The sequence below is a fragment of the Propithecus coquereli genome, unplaced genomic scaffold, assembly GCF_000956105.1.
Source record: "Propithecus coquereli isolate 6110/MARCELLA unplaced genomic scaffold, Pcoq_1.0 Scaffold63, whole genome shotgun sequence".
Taxonomy (NCBI): Eukaryota; Metazoa; Chordata; class Mammalia; order Primates; family Indriidae; genus Propithecus; species Propithecus coquereli.
In genome coordinates this window covers 2,740,124-2,758,902 of record NW_012152285.1, presented here as the reverse complement: position 1 = coordinate 2,758,902, position 18,779 = coordinate 2,740,124, and the positions used below count along the sequence as shown (strand labels likewise).

Genomic DNA, 18,779 nt, shown 5'->3' with positions numbered 1-18,779 from the left:
TATGAACTTTTGTTTTAGAATGTATATGTTGATGTGTCTTAAGTTATGATGAAAACTGTATCTCTCACTATGGCTCTTAGTAAAAAAGGTTGGAAAAACTCTGCCTTAGAGGGTGGTGGGATGGAGAGGGGAGGGAAGTGGGAACACTCACATGTTAACCAATCATGTTCTAGTGTAGTGGTAAAAGTCAAGTCTCCCATTTTGGTCGTCTGAAATGGCAGCTTCTGCCTGACTTCGCAGTCTCGAGAGACAAGGAGGTGGGGCTCGTTGTCAGCTCAGGCGGTGCATGTGCATAATAGCATTTCCTCTGTCTCAACCTTGAGAGCCATTTCTGTTTGCCTCCTGAATGGCACCAGCCATGTGGTTCTCCAGCTTTTGTCCCATTGTGCCCACATGTTAGAGACAAAGGAAGTTGTCCACAGGGCTCTTCTGTTTATATTGACTAAGTCATTATCCCCACCAGGATTTCTAAGCTTATGACTCTTTTTTTTTTTTTTTTAACCTTCAGAGCATTGAGATAGCACACACAAATATGAAACCAGGCAAAATCTTCATCAATAAAGGAAATGTGGATGGTGCGCAGATCAACCGAAGCCCTTATTCTTACCTTCAGAATCCTCAATCAGAGAGAGCAAGGTGAGAAGGAATCGTGTTTCCTTTAGGGAATAGCAACAGAAATCTAAGTACAGGGTTGTTACTTGATGAATGTGATGAGATCCTAGGAGAATATTAAAGCTAAACTATTTTGAAAACGTGCTTATACCCTAAGACAAGTAGAAACAAAAAGTGACTGTATCTTTCCACTTTGTTGGGTATGGGAGCCAAGGTAGATATCTGAAGGACCCTGGGCTTTGGTATCAGGCACAACGGTGCTCTCATCTTCATTTTATCACTTCCTAGTCATGTGACCTTTAGTGATTTACTTACCTTAATTTATTGGCTCTCAGCTTTTTTATTGGTAAAATGGAGATAAAAATGTACATAACACATTTTTTTAAATTTAATGAATAGCTCTTTTATGTGTTATGCAGAAGAAATGATCTTAGTCCACGAGAGAATGGAAAGACAGAAAAAATAAAAAAATAAACAACAGACGGAAGAGTAAGAAATGAAACCCACATAATTGAATGGAACAACTAAGGGAGATGATTATTTTGTCTTCTTTTTTAAAATCTTTTTTTAAGTCACTAACTAGGTTTGTGACAGAAGTACTTGGTTACTATAGCAGTATAAAATAATTTAACTTGCCCATTTGACATTTTACATTTGTCTGCATATTTTTCAATAGCTTTCAAAGGTGTTGATTTTTAGAAAATATAATCTGTTTTACTTTGAAAAGACATAAAAGAACACTTAAGTTGTGGGTCTTGAATATTTTTGATTTTGCATATTCCCTGCTCTTTTTAAGAAATTCCATTAAAATTTGATATGAGTAGAAATTTCAAAGACAAAGCGTTTTTATAAGAAATACATATGTGTTATATAATATTATATATATTTTACATAAAGATATACATTTTAGCTCCAGGTAGTTGATTTAGTGCCCCAAACTTTGATCACAACTTTAAATCATCTCCTCAGCTTAGGAATGAGGTTCTGGGTGCAGTTCCTAGGACTACTGCTTGTCAGGGTGCCTCGCTAACCCAGAGGTGTTTTTGTGTCAGCTTCTGCTGTTTGTCATACTTGAGGGTCAGACTCTAACATAGAACTAAGTTTCTTTGTTTTGCTGACTAGGTATTCTTCAAATACAGACAAGGAAATGGTAGTCTTGAAAATGGTAGATTTGAATGGAGACGACTTGGGCCTTCTCAGGTACTCTATTTCTTTTTTTTTTTGGAAAAAAAATTCTGTCTGGGTAGCTTTTCTTAAATAAAGGGGGAAAAAAGAGCCTAGAGTAGTGCCAACAGATACTGAGAATAAGTTGTGTGGTTTAGAGTCCAGACTCTGGAGTCAAATACAACTGGAATGCAGCCATGGGCGTTGGGCAGGGCTCTCAGCCTTTCAGGGCTTAGTTCTTTACCTGTAAATCAGGTTATAGAGGGATGACATAAGTGCAGAGCCAGCTCAGCACAGCATCTGGCATATGATATAAAAACTCAGTAAACGTTAGCACTTATTATTTTGTCAAGCTCTCATATGTAGCACTTCTACGATGGCGGACAGTTATCTCCTGGTAAAATGAGAAAACAATCTGATCAACCAGGTAAGTAATTATGGATTTGAGGTTATTTACATGTGTTTTCTTAAAAGGATTAGGTCCAATGCAGGACATGCTGATTAGGGATAAAAGTGGACTGAGACCACCTAAAGGAAGAGGATGAGGTAAAATTACAGCTTGGCACAGATTTTAGCACCATTACCTGGCAGACACAGGAAAACATGGATTTTGTTTTATTTGGAAAGAAGGCATTTGCATTCATATGTGATTTTGGTCACTGTGATTGGACTGACTCAGAAATTGACTGGATGGGTAATGTAGTGCCAGACACCTTGACCTGTGGACTTACAGGTGATACAGAGATGCCCTAAGGGAGTGTAGGATAGCACTTGGGTGCTGGAGTCACATAGCTTGGGTTCACACTGAGCTCTCACCCTTATTAGCTATGTGAATTTGGAGAGTTGTGTGACTACTCCGTCTCTCTGTTATCCTATCCCTAAACATTTTTGAGCATACTGTGGGATAAACTCAGCCTTTAAAATGTCAATAATAAGTGTGATAAAAGTGATGAAAGGTCTGCCAAGTAGATTTATGAAATACCTAAGTGAAAGATTCTATGTGGATAAAATTAACAGTAAATTGAAAGTAATAAAGTAGTGAAGAAAAACATTAGACACCATGATTCACAATTCACACATCAGTGTTGGCCCTGAAACTAGATGGAGAACAACATGGTGATAAGTAATTCAGGTTTTGGAGTGAGATTGACTTGGGTTCAAATCTCAGCCCTGCTTGCCACTTACTAACCCTGTGGCCTGGGGAAAGTAACTCATCTACTTAGACCTCAACTATCCTATTTGAAAATGGAAATAATAACCCCTCATGGGGTTGTTTGAGGATTAAATGAGATAATGCAGGCAGACCTATAGGTCTGTGTCTGGCATAGAAAAAGAGTTTATTCATTTTAGCTAAAAGGTAAGGAATAGAATAAGATTCTACCACTTCTAAAGAACTTCATTATTGGCATGCCAGAGTGCTTAAAATTCTTAGCATTGGAGTTACTCTTTTGGGTTTGAAGCAGGGTCACTGAAAACTCCCTGATAAAATTTGCTATATGGGCTGATATAGTAGGACTTATTCTTCCATTCCAGTAAATTCATCTATTGATTAGTTGCTGTCTAGCATTTAACTCAACATGTTTTCTAAATGTCAGGCATGCAACTGTGTGCTCGGGGTGCATTATACTGAATAAGGCATGGTCTCTATCTTGAAGAGTCTCATAGGCTAGTGGGGTGGTTGGGACAGGAGATAGACACAGACAGGTAACCATGACATAAATGAGATGATCAACAGCACTATCAGGTGGGAGTGAATAAGTGCTGTGGGAGTTTGGAGGCGGTAGCCCTAGGTTCTTTCTTTGAGACAGAGTCTTGCTTTGTTGCCCGGGCTAGAGTGAGTGCCGTGGCGTCAGCCTCGCTGACAGCAACCTCAAACTCCTGGGCTCAAGCAATCCTTCTGCCTCAGCCTTGCGAGTAGCTGGGACTACAGGCATGTGCCACCATGCCCGGCTAATTTTTTTTTTCTATATATATATTTTTAGTTGTCCAGATCATTTCTTTCTATTTTTTAGTAGAGACGGGGTCTCGCTCTTGCTCAGGCTGGTCTTGAACTCCTGACCTTGAGCGATCCACCTTGGCCTCCCAGAATGCTAGGATTACAGGCATGAGCCACCCTGGGTTCTTTTTGAAAGCATTGTGCAAAGCTTCCAAGAGAAAATTCCATTTGAGCTGGACCTTGAAGGAGGAGTCATGAAAAACAGTGAGTTGTGAGGTCAGAGTGTGGGCCAGGTCAGGGAGTGGGTGAGAGGTAAGGTAAGCTAGCTCTAGATTGTGGAGCATGCTAGTGGGGAATTCAATCAGTCAGGATAAGAGCTTACATCTCTTGACTAGTTAGACTGAGAATCCCAAATTTGTTGGGAGGAGAAGGTGGCTTTTCCTTTATTGTTTTTATTTCACTTTTGACTAAATGACTGAGGCCATTCACGATTCCCTTTTATTAGTTTCTGAGTCATTTAACGATGGGAACAGAAAACTCAAAAATATGATTTTTCTGACCAGATATTCTTCGCTTCTTTACATATAATTATATTGCGTATCTGGAAGTTCCAGGGTCAACTGTCAAGGTTACAGCAAAGCTTTTCCATCTGCTGTGCTTAACACCCTGTAATAACTTTCCATTGTTTCCATAGCTGCCATATGTTATCTTTGATGTAATTGCTCCTGCAATTGCCTCTTGTTGCATAGTGTAATTGCTCTCTGAATACATTAAAAATGATCTAAAACATAAAGTCAAATCTGGGCTGCTAAGTAACTCAGCCACCATATGTAGGTGCCTGCTGTTAGACAGAATCCCAAGGTGTGAGGAGTTTGGAAGCAGAGAAACTCAGAATTGCAGAGCATGGAGATCATCTAGTTCAACCTTGAGCTGGGGAACAGAGGCCTAGAAAGGTGATGTGATCTTCCCATTGCCACAGCTAAGACTATCATTTTCTCAATGAAAATCATTTTGGAGTTTATAATTCATTCCTTCCTTTCATTTTTGTTTTCATTTCTTCATTCAACAAGTCTGCACTAGGCACCTGCTATTACCATGCAGTACTTCCCAGCCCTTGGAATGATGAGTTCCCTAGCCTTGAGATCAGCAATCAAGTACCTTTGAGTTCAATACATATGTTTGTGCTCCCTGAACAAACCCCTTAAACTCTTTGAGACTGTTTCCACGTTTCTCAAACATGGATATAAGATCTTGTCTCCTCACAGATATTATTCATTCATTCATTTATTAAATGTCGGTGGAATATGTGTGTCATGAACTGAGCTAGTATTAGGGATACACTGATGAGCAAAAGTAGACAAAGTTGCCGCCCTTATGGGACTTACAGTCTACTGATGGGAACAGAAGACACTCAGATAGTCCTACCATACACGTAAAATTGTATTAATAATTGGGTTAAGTGCAAAGATTTATCTAATTACATAATTAAATTATATTTGAGTTAGGTACTGGGAAAGGAAGGTATGTAGAGCTATCTTAAAGGAATTTGACCTTGCCAGAGAGATTTGGAAAGATTTTCCGAAGAATGGACAATGGAGCTGAAAACTGGAGGAAGAGTAGGAATTAACTGGCAAAATGCAATGCAGGTAAGGCTTGGAAAAGAACAGAGATGGAGAAGCATGGTCCATTTGAAGAACTCATAGAAGGTGTGTGGGGCCAGAGTGCAGAGGGCAGTGAGACAGGGTGTTGTGAGATAAAGTTAGAGCCAGAGATTAGATGGCATGATAAAGATTTCAGTCTTTATACCAAGAGGAATGGAAAATCATTAAAGTGTTTTAAGCTGTGGTTGTGGGTGAGGGCTGTCGAAGGGTTAGGAAGAGCAATGACTTGAGGAATGAAATAAAACTATATTCCTGAAACTATTCCATAAACTATTAAGCCCTTTACAATGGTGAGGCCACCATTTGCTCCAGTTGAACTATGTATATAAAAATAATATTTCTATCTTTGTGCCTGTTTTCCCCCCTTACACAAAAACATTAAGTGATTTTTTTTCTCCAGACATGGGGAACATGTTTGGGATGTTCTGAATTCTGAATAAAATTATAAGCTGTGTAGCATTCACAAAATTCACTTTGGGATACTATGGAAGGCACCTCAAAGAGTTTGTAGAAGAAACAGAAGAAACGGGGTGGAAGAAATGGAATTGAGAGATCACCCGATGTATTAAGACATCATGTGTATGAAGAAACTGTGAAGGGAGAAAGCAAAACAGAGGTTACAAATGTTTGCATCAAAAAGAAAGTCACGAGTGCGGATAGTTGGAATGGCAGATCTGGTCAGTGAGGAGGCACTTTTCACACAGCCACCCTTGTGGAGGCAGCTCGGGGAGGGGTGAGGGAGTGGGAGAATGGTGGGGTGGTGGGGTGAAGGGAGGCTGGCTTATTTCCTCAAGCATGCGGCAGGCAACAGAACAGGCTTTGTCTTGCTTTTCTTCCCTTTGCCTACCTCTTTGCTTTTGTTGAGTTCTGTTGTTTGCAGAAGTGACATGGACTCCTCTCTCCCCACCTCCCCCTTCCCCTCCCTTCTCCCCTTCTTAGCCCTCTAGGAATCAGTATGACATGGTTTCTATTCACTGGAGCGGTAAGGAAGGTCTGAGCAGATGTTTGAATGACGGCTCCATTGCCTTCTGTTTTATGTATTGCACATCCTGTTCTTATAGAGAGGGATCTTGTAAGGGGATCCTTTTAAGGCATATTTTAAAAACAATAATGGCAGTGATATGTGCAGATTATTTGAATAATTTGTGTACAAACTTAGAAAAATCCAATTTGTAGAATTACATCGATTTCTTCAAATGATATTGACTTATAAAACTCAGTTGTGCATGTAAATCTCTACCATCTATAACCGTAACTTCTGTTTAAAAATTTTTTTACTTTAAAAATTTTGTTTTTAATTGACATATAATACATGCATGACTTCTTGAATTATAACATCTGACTGTTCTCTCTCTTTTCCCTCTACACTCTCCCCTGAGTCCACTTACCCACCGCCCCCAGCCAAATCACAAATGCTGAAACCTCGGTGACTGCCCTTCCCCAAACTATTCTTGATCTGCTCTCTTTTCCCCACTTCACCTTGTCTTTGTCTTCATAAATGCCTTCTCCATTAGTTTTAACCCTGTTTCATAAAGCCCTGCTCTCTGTTTCTACATCCTGCACTGCATTTCTTTTTCTTGTTCTGCCCCCTCTATGTTGTTGTGAAGCTTGATGATGTTTTCCTGCTCTGACTTTCCTATGGCTTGTCTGTGTTCTTCTCCAGTGGAGCTTGGCCATGGTTGTGTAGGAATCTCTCAGCCTGTGTCTGGTCCATCCCCAGTGAAGGTGCTTAAGAAGGGCTTTGTGATGACAAGGGAATGACAGTTGACTGATAACAGATAAATCAGCCTTGTGTAATTTAAATTGTCCCAAGTTTTAGAAACCAAAGCCATAAAAACCAGTTGGCAGAACACATTGGACTTACTTGATTGTTGGATTTCTGGAAAGTTCTTAACCTAAAGATATCTGTAAGGTTATTATTGTTTTCCAAGTTGCTTTTTTTTTCAGTATAAAAATAATATATACTCATCATAGAAAACTTGAAAAACGTAAAGTAGAAAGAAAGAAAAATCAATTCAAAATTGTACTATCCCAAATCAACCATGGTTAATAATCAGGGGCATTTGCTTCTGTTCTTTTCCCTATGTGAAATATATAGTAAGAAATAAGCACGACTAAAAGGTTGTTCTGTAAAAGCGGATGCTTGCTTGGTTTTACTCACTCTGGGCCACTGGAAGCTATAAAATACTGTAAAAAATGTTAACAATTCTGTCTCCATGTACTGAGACTATCAAGCTGCTTTTTTTGTTCGCTTGCTTTCGTAGTGATCCTCTTTATATCTAATAATGATTTTGTTGTCTTAAAGTCTATGGAGTCTCATGTTAATATAGCTAACTCAGCTCTTTGCAGGTTAGAATTTACAATGCATATTTTTCTATTATTTTCTTTCAATCTTTCTTTGTTTTTACATTTTAAGTGTGTCTCAAGAATATCATATAGGTTTAGTTATGTGTTTTGTACTTTGACAATCTTTGTCTTTTATAATAATGAATTTAGTCTCTTTTCAGGGATTGTGATTATCATATATCTGGACTTTTCTGTATCTCTTCATTTTGTCTCACGGGTTCAATGCTTCTTTTTCCTCCTCTCTCACCTCTCGTCTTTTTTGTATTGATAGAGATTCCAAAAAAAAATCTTCACATGGCAGATTGCAGTTTTCAAAGATGGCCACAGCAACACAATAATAGCTCTTACTCCACGTGCTTTATCCAAAGTGACTCTGCCACTGCCCAACAAGAGAGGGAGATGATTTCTCTAGCCCTTGAAATTTGGATGGACTTGTGACTACTTTGATCAATAGAAAATGGCAGAAATGATACTGTGCCAGTGCATAGTTTTTTTAAAAATAGGTTTTATTATTTTTTAAATTAATAAACTTTATTTTTTAAAGCAATTTTAGGTTTATAGCAAAATTGAGCAGAGAGTACAGAGAGTTTTCATATATGTCCTCTCCCACCACACACACAGCCGTCCCCCACTATCAACACCCCCATCACAATGGTACATATGCTACCATTGATGAATCTCCATTAACACATCATTATTGCCCATAGTTTACCTTAGGGTTCACTTGTGGTGTTGTATCAAGTGGTTTTTTAAAAATATTCTTCATTTCATTTATATATTTTCTAAAATTTTGATAGTAAGAAAAAAATTTAAAAGTCAAAAAATCATCTGGTAATCCTGGGACTCAGAGATAGCTTCTGTTAACAATTTGTTACATAGCCTTTTAGACTTTTTTCTAAGCATATTTTTTAAAAAAGGATTTTATTGTATATACAGTTTGGCAACTCACCTTTTTTTCCCATTTAGCAATACCTTATGAATGTCTTTCAATGCCAGTTAGTATTTTTAAAATCACCATTTAGAAATTACTGTCTAGTACTCTATTATATGCACTATAATGTACTCAACTAATCAGCAATCATTTGCTATTTAGGTTATTTACAGTGTTTTCCATCACAAAATACATTGTGATAAACATTCTTGAACAGATATCTTGTGTATTTGCAACGATTTCCTTAAGCTAAATTCCTAGAATGAGATTGCTGAGCCAAAGAGAATGCTTGTATTTTAAAGCTTTTCCTTTATTGCTAAACAGCCCTCTGGAAAGGTTTTGCACTCCTGCTACTCAGACATGAGCAGAATGTTGTTTCCCGTCCTCTTGCCAATTTCAGTATTATCATGCTTCATAATTGTTGCCAAGTAACAGACTCAAAAAAGCCAAATCACTGTTGTTTTCCTTTGTATTTCTTCAATTCGTAGTTAGGCTGAATTTAAAAAAATACTCTTTTTGGCCATTTCCTCTTTTTCTTTTGTCGATCGCTTAATCATACCATGTAAGGGCACAAGAATTTTGATTGCTGTGACTGAATGGAATCCACCCAAACCAGATATCTCTCCAATATTATTATCTAGAGAGACTTTTTCATTCAGGATTTTTGAAGATAACAGAAGGATTAGTTGAGAATGCACATTTCTTCTCTGGAGCAGAGATCGTAGAAATATGCTCCTCGATGCTGGCCCCAGGTTTACCTGGAACTTAGAAGGGCTCCTCTGGCTACAGCTCATTGTCTTTTTTAAATCTGAGCAGTCTGGTCTTCTGGTCTTTTTGTCATTGCTTCTGCTGGTTTAAAGTTTACTCCAGGTTGCCCTTTGGGTAAAATCTAGGCCCAGTAATCATTACAGTATAACACAATGAAACACCCTTTTCTCTCTTTCCCCAAACGGTTTGCTATTGGGTGGGGCGAGGACAAATGTGAAAGAAGTGAAAAAGAGGTGTGTTAATCAAAAAAATTAATGCCAAGTGCTAAAATAGAATGTGAAATCTCCAGTGGCTTAACACGTTAAAAGCTTATTTCCCACTCATGCAAAGTCTAATAAAGATTGGGTGGTCGTCTGCACACCTGTGATTGGTCAGAGCTATTTACCTGCCCCACCCTGTTCCCGGGACTGGGAAATGGAAGCGCACATGGGCATTTTGTGAGCACGCAAGTCTCTGCCACCAGAGGGCAGGTTATTCTCATTTAATCATTTCATGCCCATATCATATGGGTTGAATACACACGTGTTGCATATGTTGAACGCCCCCTCATGTATTTAACATTGTATTAATCTTATGAATCATACATATGTTTATGCTCAGAGCTTTTTATCTCTTTCCCTTATCATCATCATAATGATTGTAATCAGCTGCAGCAGCAGCTCTATCAATATCAGCATCATCAACGTCCTCATAGGGAACATTCATTCCATTCTTAGTATGGGCCAGTCTTTGTGCGAAGCACTTTACATGTATTAGTTCTTTTAAGTGTCAAATGATGTGAGGTAGATACTATTATTATCATATGTATCATATGAACATTGATATTTAAGTAGGTTGAGTAACTTGAGTCTGACTCCAGAGCTAGTGTTCTTAGCCACTGTAATACGTGGCCTCTGTATTAGTATCCTAGGGAAGCCACACATTACCAGAGTCTGGGTGGTTTAGAGTAACAGAAATTTATTCTCTCACAGGTCAAGAGGCCAGAAGTCCAAAATCAAGGCATTAGCTGGATTGGTTTCTTCTGTAGGCTCCGAGAGATAATTTGTTCCATGCCTCTCTCCTAGCTTCTAGGGGTTGCTATCAACTGTTCGCTTCATTGACTTGTAGACATATCACTACATCCTCTGCCTCCATCTTTACATCACCTTCTTCTCTATGTCTCTGGCTGTCTCTCTATTCCTTTCCTCTCGTCGTATAGATGCTAGTCATTGGATTTAGGGCTCACACTAGCCAGTATAATATCACTCAATCTTTACCTTGATTACATCTATAAAGGCCCTATTTCCAGTCACATTCTGAGGTTCTGGATGGGTGTGCATTTTGTGGGAACACTATTCAACCCACTACAGCCTCCTCTGTTGTGTTTACACAGTACAATATAGGAGGTGTATAGTATATAGTAACATGTTACTCTTACTCCCATGTTACTCTTACTCCCATGAATCTTCATGAACGCTATCTTTAGATGCGCAGTATTCTATTTTCTTATTTGTGGACATTTAGGTCGGAGAGGGCCATAGCTAGCTCACAGGGCCTTGGTCTAAATCACACCTAAAGGTACCACCTTTTCTGGGCTGACTGAGGTTCCCAACTTGGTGAGCTGTGCTGGGGCTGGAATTAAACCTCTACTTAACCCTTTGGCAAGTCACCTTTGTATAGGTCACAATCTTCACACTGGACATGGTGCCCCAGGTCTGGGAGAATGGAACCTGGGATGGATTTGTTACTGCTATAGAATATTTAAGGAGTTTTATTTTGCATTTGGCTATTCTTTTCTTTTTCGGAGTAGGAAACGCAAAATGTCTGAATTGAAAGAGGCCCTAGAGATCTTTTGCTCCAAATGCCTCATTTGTACAGGAGGAAAAATAATTTTAATATTCTATATTAATATGATGCTTATTGATTCACAAAGTATAGTTGAATTCTATTATTTTTCAGTTTTGGAACAGAGACCCAGAAATTTTAACTAACTTTGGTACAAACTAGGATAAGATCCCCAATCTCTTGACTTTCCTCGATACTCTTAGTTATCATACTTGCTCAGGTAGAACCTTGCTTCCTATTTTACATCTGGATGTGATATCTTTATTTAAAAATGTTTACTATCAGGGTTGTATTCATCCTTTTATGTCTTTTTTCTAACTTCTCCTGAAACTAACTAAACCTTTCTTCCTCTCTTTTGAACTTTGCTTTGAAGGATATTGTTTGACCATATAAAATAAGCTATAAGCACAGCCTTTTAAATTAAAATGACCACTTTCTGCATATCTTTATAAATATTCATGCTTTACCGTGATACTTTGCTATGACAAGCCTGATATTTTAATAGCACACATTTCAAATGGCAGAGGAGGAAAAATACAACATCTTATTTTCCTGCAATTCAAATAACTTTTTTTGAGTAATTATTTTTTTTCAATTTTGCCGAGAAGAAGTTCAGTTTATTTTTTAAGGCCTAAAATAAACGAAATAAAGAAGAAATCAAGTCTGTGTTCTAATTAGCAGGCTGGAATTCTTAGCATTTGCTTTCTCCAGGGATACCATTGTGGCTAATTGTAAGGCCCTTGGTGGTAGAGAACATGTTTGATTTCTCTTTATTTTCCTTGGGAGTTAACACAATGCCAATCACACACTTGGCTCCCAATAAATTCGTGTTGATTGAATGAATGACACAATTGCCATCTTTCCTTGCCCATATCCATTCTGCTCTATCCATTCTCTAAACGTATCACATGCCGTCACATCTCTGTGCCTTTGCAGACGCCATTTCCTCTGCTAGGAATGCCTCTTCCCTAGTGATTCCTTTGCCAAGTTCCTCCTCATCTTTTAAGACCCAGCACAAATGTCATATTTTTTTGTAGAGCATTTCTCAAGGCCTGGATGATGCCTCATTCATCTTTGTGTTCCCGGTGCCTGACACAGAGGCAAAGATAACTAAGTATGTAGTGAATGAGCAAGTGAGTGAAGAGAAGGGACAGAAACAGTATCCCTTAGTGGAGAAGAGCATATCTATATAGTATGCCAAACCTGGATTCTTGACTTACTGCTGTGTGACTTAGGTCAGGTTACTTCACCACTCTGAGACTTAACATTTTCTTAGTTGTAAAATGGAGATAAAGGTAGTACCTGACTCAAAGGATTCTTGTGAGAATAAAATGAGTTCCTGTATATAAAATCGTTTGCTTGATAAATGCTAAATAATAGTCAATGCTGAGAGAATTGTTTTCTGTTTTTTTATTTGATTTGCAATGGACAGATTGCATTGTGGCTAAATCTGGCTGGCCTCAGTGTGATCATATCCGACAGAAATATTTGGGTCGGGGAACCATGGAACTGCCATGCCACTACCATTTCCTTCCAAAGTGAAGAGTAAAACTCCAAAAAAGCAAAATCCACATAACTAGAAAACACTTGATTAGAATTTCCCCTGACACTTGAGTTTTAAGAGAGACAAATCACACACACACACACACACACACACACACAAATCTAACAGAAGGATTTTTATTAAATAGAGAAATATTGCAAGTGGGGATGACCTTAGAATACTCTCAGCATAACTTCTATTCCTTTGCACAGGGGCAAATAGGCATCTTGGGGACTGAATTTAGCCCACTGACTAGTGATTTGGCCTGATACCGTATTATAAAAAATTCCAAATGGATGCCAACATGAAAAAAGAAACTATATGGAAATTTTTAAATACATCCCCCTGTAGAGTGATTAGTGTAATGAATCTCCATGTAACTTATCATCCAGCTTCAATAATTAGCAATGCTTTTTCATTCTGTTTCATCCTTTCCTCTCCCTTTCTTATTTGTTTTGTTAGGGTATTTTAAATCAAATATCATATATCATGACTTTCACTCATCAAGGTTCCAATGTGCATCTCTATCAGATAAAGACTTCAAAAATATAGCCACAATCAATGATCATAACCAACAAATTAAGATTGATCTCCTAATATGATCGAATACCCAGTCTGTGTTCCCTGATACTAGGTTATTAAGTATGAAATATGCGATTTCCTTAAGTGCTAAGTTTTACTGTTGATATCTCTGACATTTCACTTTGACATTTCTTGTTATATTTTTATTGTGAATGTACATCCTCAGTCTTTCAAATGCATGGTTTGGCTTGTGATTATCTTTCAAATTTTTTTTAAGATCAATTTTTGTGAAACCATGGGTAAGTCAAAAATTCATGTTATTTTTGACTATGAGTTAGTTCTGTCATGGAACCAATGCAGCAAAGGCAGCTCGAAATATTAACGAAGTGTTTGGGAAGGATGTGGCTAATGTATGCACAGTACATTGATGGTTTGAGAAGTTCTGTTCTGGTGATTTTAATCTTGAAAATGAGCCATGTGTGTGACCCAAGACCAAGGTGGAAAATGATGAGCTGAAAGCTATAATGGAAGCAAATCCATCTCAACCTACATGTGAATTAGCAGTAGGGTTTGATGTTACTACTTCAACAATACTGGACCATTTGAAACAAATGGGCAAGGTAAAGAAGCTGGATAGATGTGTTCTGTTTGAATTAAACGAGTGTCAGAAGAGAAATCGTCTCGAAGCTGGCCTCTCTTTGCTGTCACAACCTACAGGTGAACCATTTCTACACCATATTGTTACATGTGATGAAAAATGGATTCTTTTTGACAATCACAATGTTTGACACAATGGTTGGATAAAGATGAAGTGCCAAAACACAGTCCAGAACCACATATTCATCCAAAAAAGCTAATGGTGTCTGTTTGGTGGTCCAGTGCTGATATTATCCACTACAGGTTCAGTAGTGGAAACTTGGTCAGTTGATTACAGCGGATGTCTACTGCAACCAGTTAGATAAAATGATGAGGATGCTTGTGATTATGCAGCTGAGATTGGTCAATAGAGACAGGCCAATCCTCTTGCAAGATAACGCTCAACAACATGTCACACAAACAACGCTGCTCAAACTACAAACGCTAGACTTGGAAACTCTCTGTCATCTACTGTATTCACTAGACCTTGCACCAACTAACTACCACTTCTTCCAGGCTTTGGACCACTTCTTGCAAGGAAAAATATTCAATTCTCAACAAGCTGTGGAAAATGCCTTTTGTGATTTCACTGCCACTAGCTCCGCTCTCCAGGCTCCTTGCTGCTGGCATCAATGAGCTACCATTAAGATGGCAGCACTGTGTTGATAGTTTAGGTGCATACTTTAAGTGTACAGCTTCTTGTTTGAGATATAATAAACTACATTTTTGATTTGAAATTGGACATTTCATATTTAATGACCTATATCAATAAAGTCTTTTTTTAACAGTTGTTTTGTTTGAATCATAATCCAAACACAGTCCACAAAGTATATTTGTTGGCTATATGTCTTAAATCTCTTAATGTCTAGCAGTTCCCCTCCTGTATGTTCATACCATTTATTTCTTGAAGAATTTAAGAGTTGAAAAATATACACGAAAACATGGATTCGTGGCTCCTTTGGAAAAAAATTGGAAGAGCAAGCAGCACAGGCTTACACTCCCATAAGGCAACACTGGGTTGAGCTGAGTAGAGGCTGCAGCCTTTAGATCCTGCAAATTCTCCACAATCACAACAGGCCCTATCGTTCCAACCATCATAACTCATTTATGTTGCCTGCCCAGTGCCAGACGGCTTTGAGCTGGCCACCTCTGACCTGTATCTACTTCTATTAGGTGATGAGAACTGATTTCTGAATGATGATCTTGAAGGCCTAAAACCTTCTTAGTCATTAAGTAAATGTTTAGTATTGTGTACTATGTTACTTAGGTAGAGATGTAAGCTTCAAATAAGGCAACAGATGTGAAATTAGCTTGTAAACTGTATAGCTCTGCATTTAATGTATTACTATGCATAGGGTATACTGAATTATGCATAACATCCTTTCACACCTCTGTGCATTTGCTGTGCTGTTCCCTCTCCACATAATGCCCTCAAGAGTTAATTGCTAGTCATCTGTGGTCTCCAAACACTTATGCCTCTTTCTTTACAACATTTATCACACCGTATGAAAGCCATTTGTTCACATCTCTGTCTTCTGTGAGATTCTGAGCATAAACCACAGTTTATTCCATGCTTGGCACACAGCTGGCTCTCAGTAAATGTCTACTGAACTGACATGGATTGATTCGAACAATTATTATGTGTGCCTCTCTTGAAGGATAAAGTGTATCTCTATATAATTCTTTAGGTATAACATCTAGTAACTGACCAGTCTTACGATGAAGATGATGACAATGAAATATTTATGAAAATAGAGTTCTGTATTTTTAATTTAAGTAAATGATCAGACTTCTTGAGCATGTATAATGCCTATCATTTAAAATATTTTTTCCAGCTGGAGAAAACTTAAGCTTCCTAGCCATCATTTTTGGCCCCAGTTCTCTGGTTCTATTGATTAATATAGGGCTTCTTAATCTTTTACAGCTGGTTTGCCATCCACCCAGTCAGCATGAACAATAGCAACCATCTTGTAAATAGTGACAACGTGGGCTATGCATCTTATCTTTTTGAGCAAGAGAAGAACAAAGGCTATCTACCTGGAGAGGTGAGAATTTATGTCATTGAAAGCTTCATGCAATATTCAGAATTGGTGATTGAAATCTCCAGGATAAAGTGTCATTATGGACCTCACATAGTGATATGCGTGGATAGAAAGCATTCACCATCCTCCTTAATAGGGAAAGAAAAATTAAAATAAGTAATAAACCATTTGCTTTTTGTGTTAGTTATTATGTATATTGATGACTTCATAAAGTTATAATTAGTTAAATAGGGAAGGGCAATTTTAAGATGTTTGTGAAATACAGTAGTTTTTGATCAAGCTGAACATATGACAAACTGTGTTGTTTACTTTTGTTTTTAGAGGTAGGAAAGTATTAAGCACTCTTTTAATTGTGTAAGAGCCCTGAATGAGGACAGGTGATGTGTCCTTTTCACTAGTCCAGGCTTCCCTCTTAATGGTGAATTTCCTTTCAAGGACCCTGTTCTGTTTTCCTGTAATAAGGCCTAAGTCAGAGACAAGCCTAATCTATCGGACTTGTTTTTGTGACTTTGTAACTCAGTGAATGATGGGATCAGACATGGGGTGGGGGCAGGAACTCAGTCCATGTACTCCAGAAAGCTCCTCAACTTTGGGTAAATTAGTGGCTACAAATAGATAAGTGAGAAGAGGAAGCCTGCTCTGCTTGGCCCCAGCATTCAAGCACCAAAATGCAGAATGGAAGATAGGATGAGAGTTCTGTGCTTTTGCTTAGAATTAATTTTCCATTTTAAAGGTATTAGCTCCCCTTAACATTCAGTCTGAACTTTGAGCTCTACCTTAGTCTGTTTTATGTTGTTATAACAGAATACCTTAGACTGGGTAATTTATAAAGAAAAGAGGTTTATTTTGGCTCACGATTCTGTTGGTTGAAAAGTTCAAGATTGTATGGTTGTATCAGGTGGGGACCTCCTGCTGTTTCCATTCATGGTGGAAAGTGGAGCCGGCATGTGCAAAGAGATTGCATGGTGAGAGAGGAAGCAAGAGAGAGAACCCAGGGAAGTCAGATTCTTTTTAACAACCCACTCTTGTGGGAACTATTGTAGTACATTTCTGAGAGAGTCAGAACTCACCCACCCCATGGGAGCACTTTAATCTGTGCATTAAGGATCCATTCCCTTGACTTGATCACCTCCTACTAGGTCCCACTTCTCAACCCTGCTACATTGGGGATCAAATTCCAACATGAGTTTTAGGGGGGACAAATCACATCCAAACCATAGCAAGCTTCTGTGTTGACAAAACTCATTCTATTTTCTCATTTTAGCCTGCATTGTAGGGAAAAGAAAAGAGATTCCCATTTATGATCACTACCTAAGTGCTACGCACTTTGAGATAAATTATCTTTTTAATATCAAAAAAGACATATGATCTCCAATACTTTGTAATATTGGAAAAAATCCAATATTTTTTCCCTAAGAAAATTTAAGACATTTGAGGTAGCATGGTAGACCAGTTAGGTTGAGGCTGATGGCTTGATTTCTCTAATAAGGCTGAAGAGAGAGAGAAAAGATACACAGAGGGCAGGTCCACATGGTGGCTGGTATATTTAGGTTCAGTTTTGCAACAGGAAAGTCTACATTTGTTTTTTTCTTTTAAGCCAATAGGATATTTATTTTTAAAGAGCAAATGGATCTGTGAACTCCAGATAAAACACTAGAGATTAGATTGATGGGTCGGCATTTTATAATTTGTTTTTGCATGCTGTTTTATTTTGTCAAAATATTTCTGTTTGAGGCATAAATGTGAAACTCTCATGCTTGGAATAGCTTCGTTGATAACTGGAATATTTTCAGTAATAATCTGTATACTGACTGCACTGGGAGCCTTTTCAGAAATGAAAAAAAAATTCTCAGAATATTATATATCCTCTTTTTATAATCTGCAAATGATTTTGAATAGTTTACCAGAGTGGATTGAATGTTTGCATTTCAAAAGGAAGTCATTATAGAAGATAAGAAAGAATAAAAGGCAACTGGATGTTTCTTTTGGCAGGGACCATATGTAGCAGCTTTTGCTTCATCAAACCTAGGAGATGTGTCCCCCAACATTCTCGGCCCACATTGCGTCAACACTGGAGAGTCTTGTGATAACGCCAATAGCACTTGTCCCATTGGTGGGGTAGGTAACTATGGCGCATGAATTCTTTGTTTTTGCATCTCATGTGTGCTTCATGTTTGAATATTTATCATCAATTTACAAATATATCATCCTCAAATATACACTGGCCTACTTACCTCTAGCATCTGCTTTTTTCAAAAGTACCTGTCCAAAACCACTAAATTTTGATCAGGTAAAGTTCTATTTTTCCATATGAATGACTGTTAAGTTTTTTGAATAGTTAGACAATTTGGTAACAGAGATTAACCATCCTTCCCCAAATTTGGACAATCTGAAATGTTTTGCCTTGGCATTTCTGAAGTCACAGGTTTGTACCAAAAAGTGCCTGCCTGAGACATTTGTCACTGATTATAAAGTCTACAGGTTTTTTATATAAGGCTGAAATTCCTTTTCCTTTCTTTTAAAATTACAAACAAAACATACTGGTGTAAAAAATTTAAACAATGTGGGCTGGTGCGGTGGCTCACGCCTGTAATCCTAGCTCTCTGGGAGGCCGAGGCGGGCGGATTGTTTGAATTCAGGAGTTCGAAACCAGCCTGAGCAGGAGCGAGACCCTGTCTCTACTAAAAATAGAAAGAAATTAATCGGACAACTAAAAACATATAGAAAAAATTAGCCGGGCATGGTGGCGCATGCCTGTAGTCCCAGCTACTCGGGAGGCTGAGGCAGAAGGATC

The 18,779-nt window shown here is 38.2% G+C and overlaps 1 protein-coding gene across 1 annotated transcript in view; it reads left to right on the top strand.

Annotated features, from left to right (window-relative positions):
• ASAH2 (N-acylsphingosine amidohydrolase (non-lysosomal ceramidase) 2) overlaps window positions 1–18,779 on the top strand; it is a 66,917-nt gene that overhangs the window by 14,485 nt on the left and 33,653 nt on the right. Inside the window, exons 5-8 of the mRNA XM_012659656.1 lie at window positions 509–636; window positions 1,735–1,812; window positions 15,868–15,988; window positions 17,978–18,103. Of these exons, the coding sequence (XP_012515110.1) occupies window positions 509–636; window positions 1,735–1,812; window positions 15,868–15,988; window positions 17,978–18,103 (453 nt within the window). The remainder of the gene's footprint in view (window positions 1–508; window positions 637–1,734; window positions 1,813–15,867; window positions 15,989–17,977; window positions 18,104–18,779) is intronic.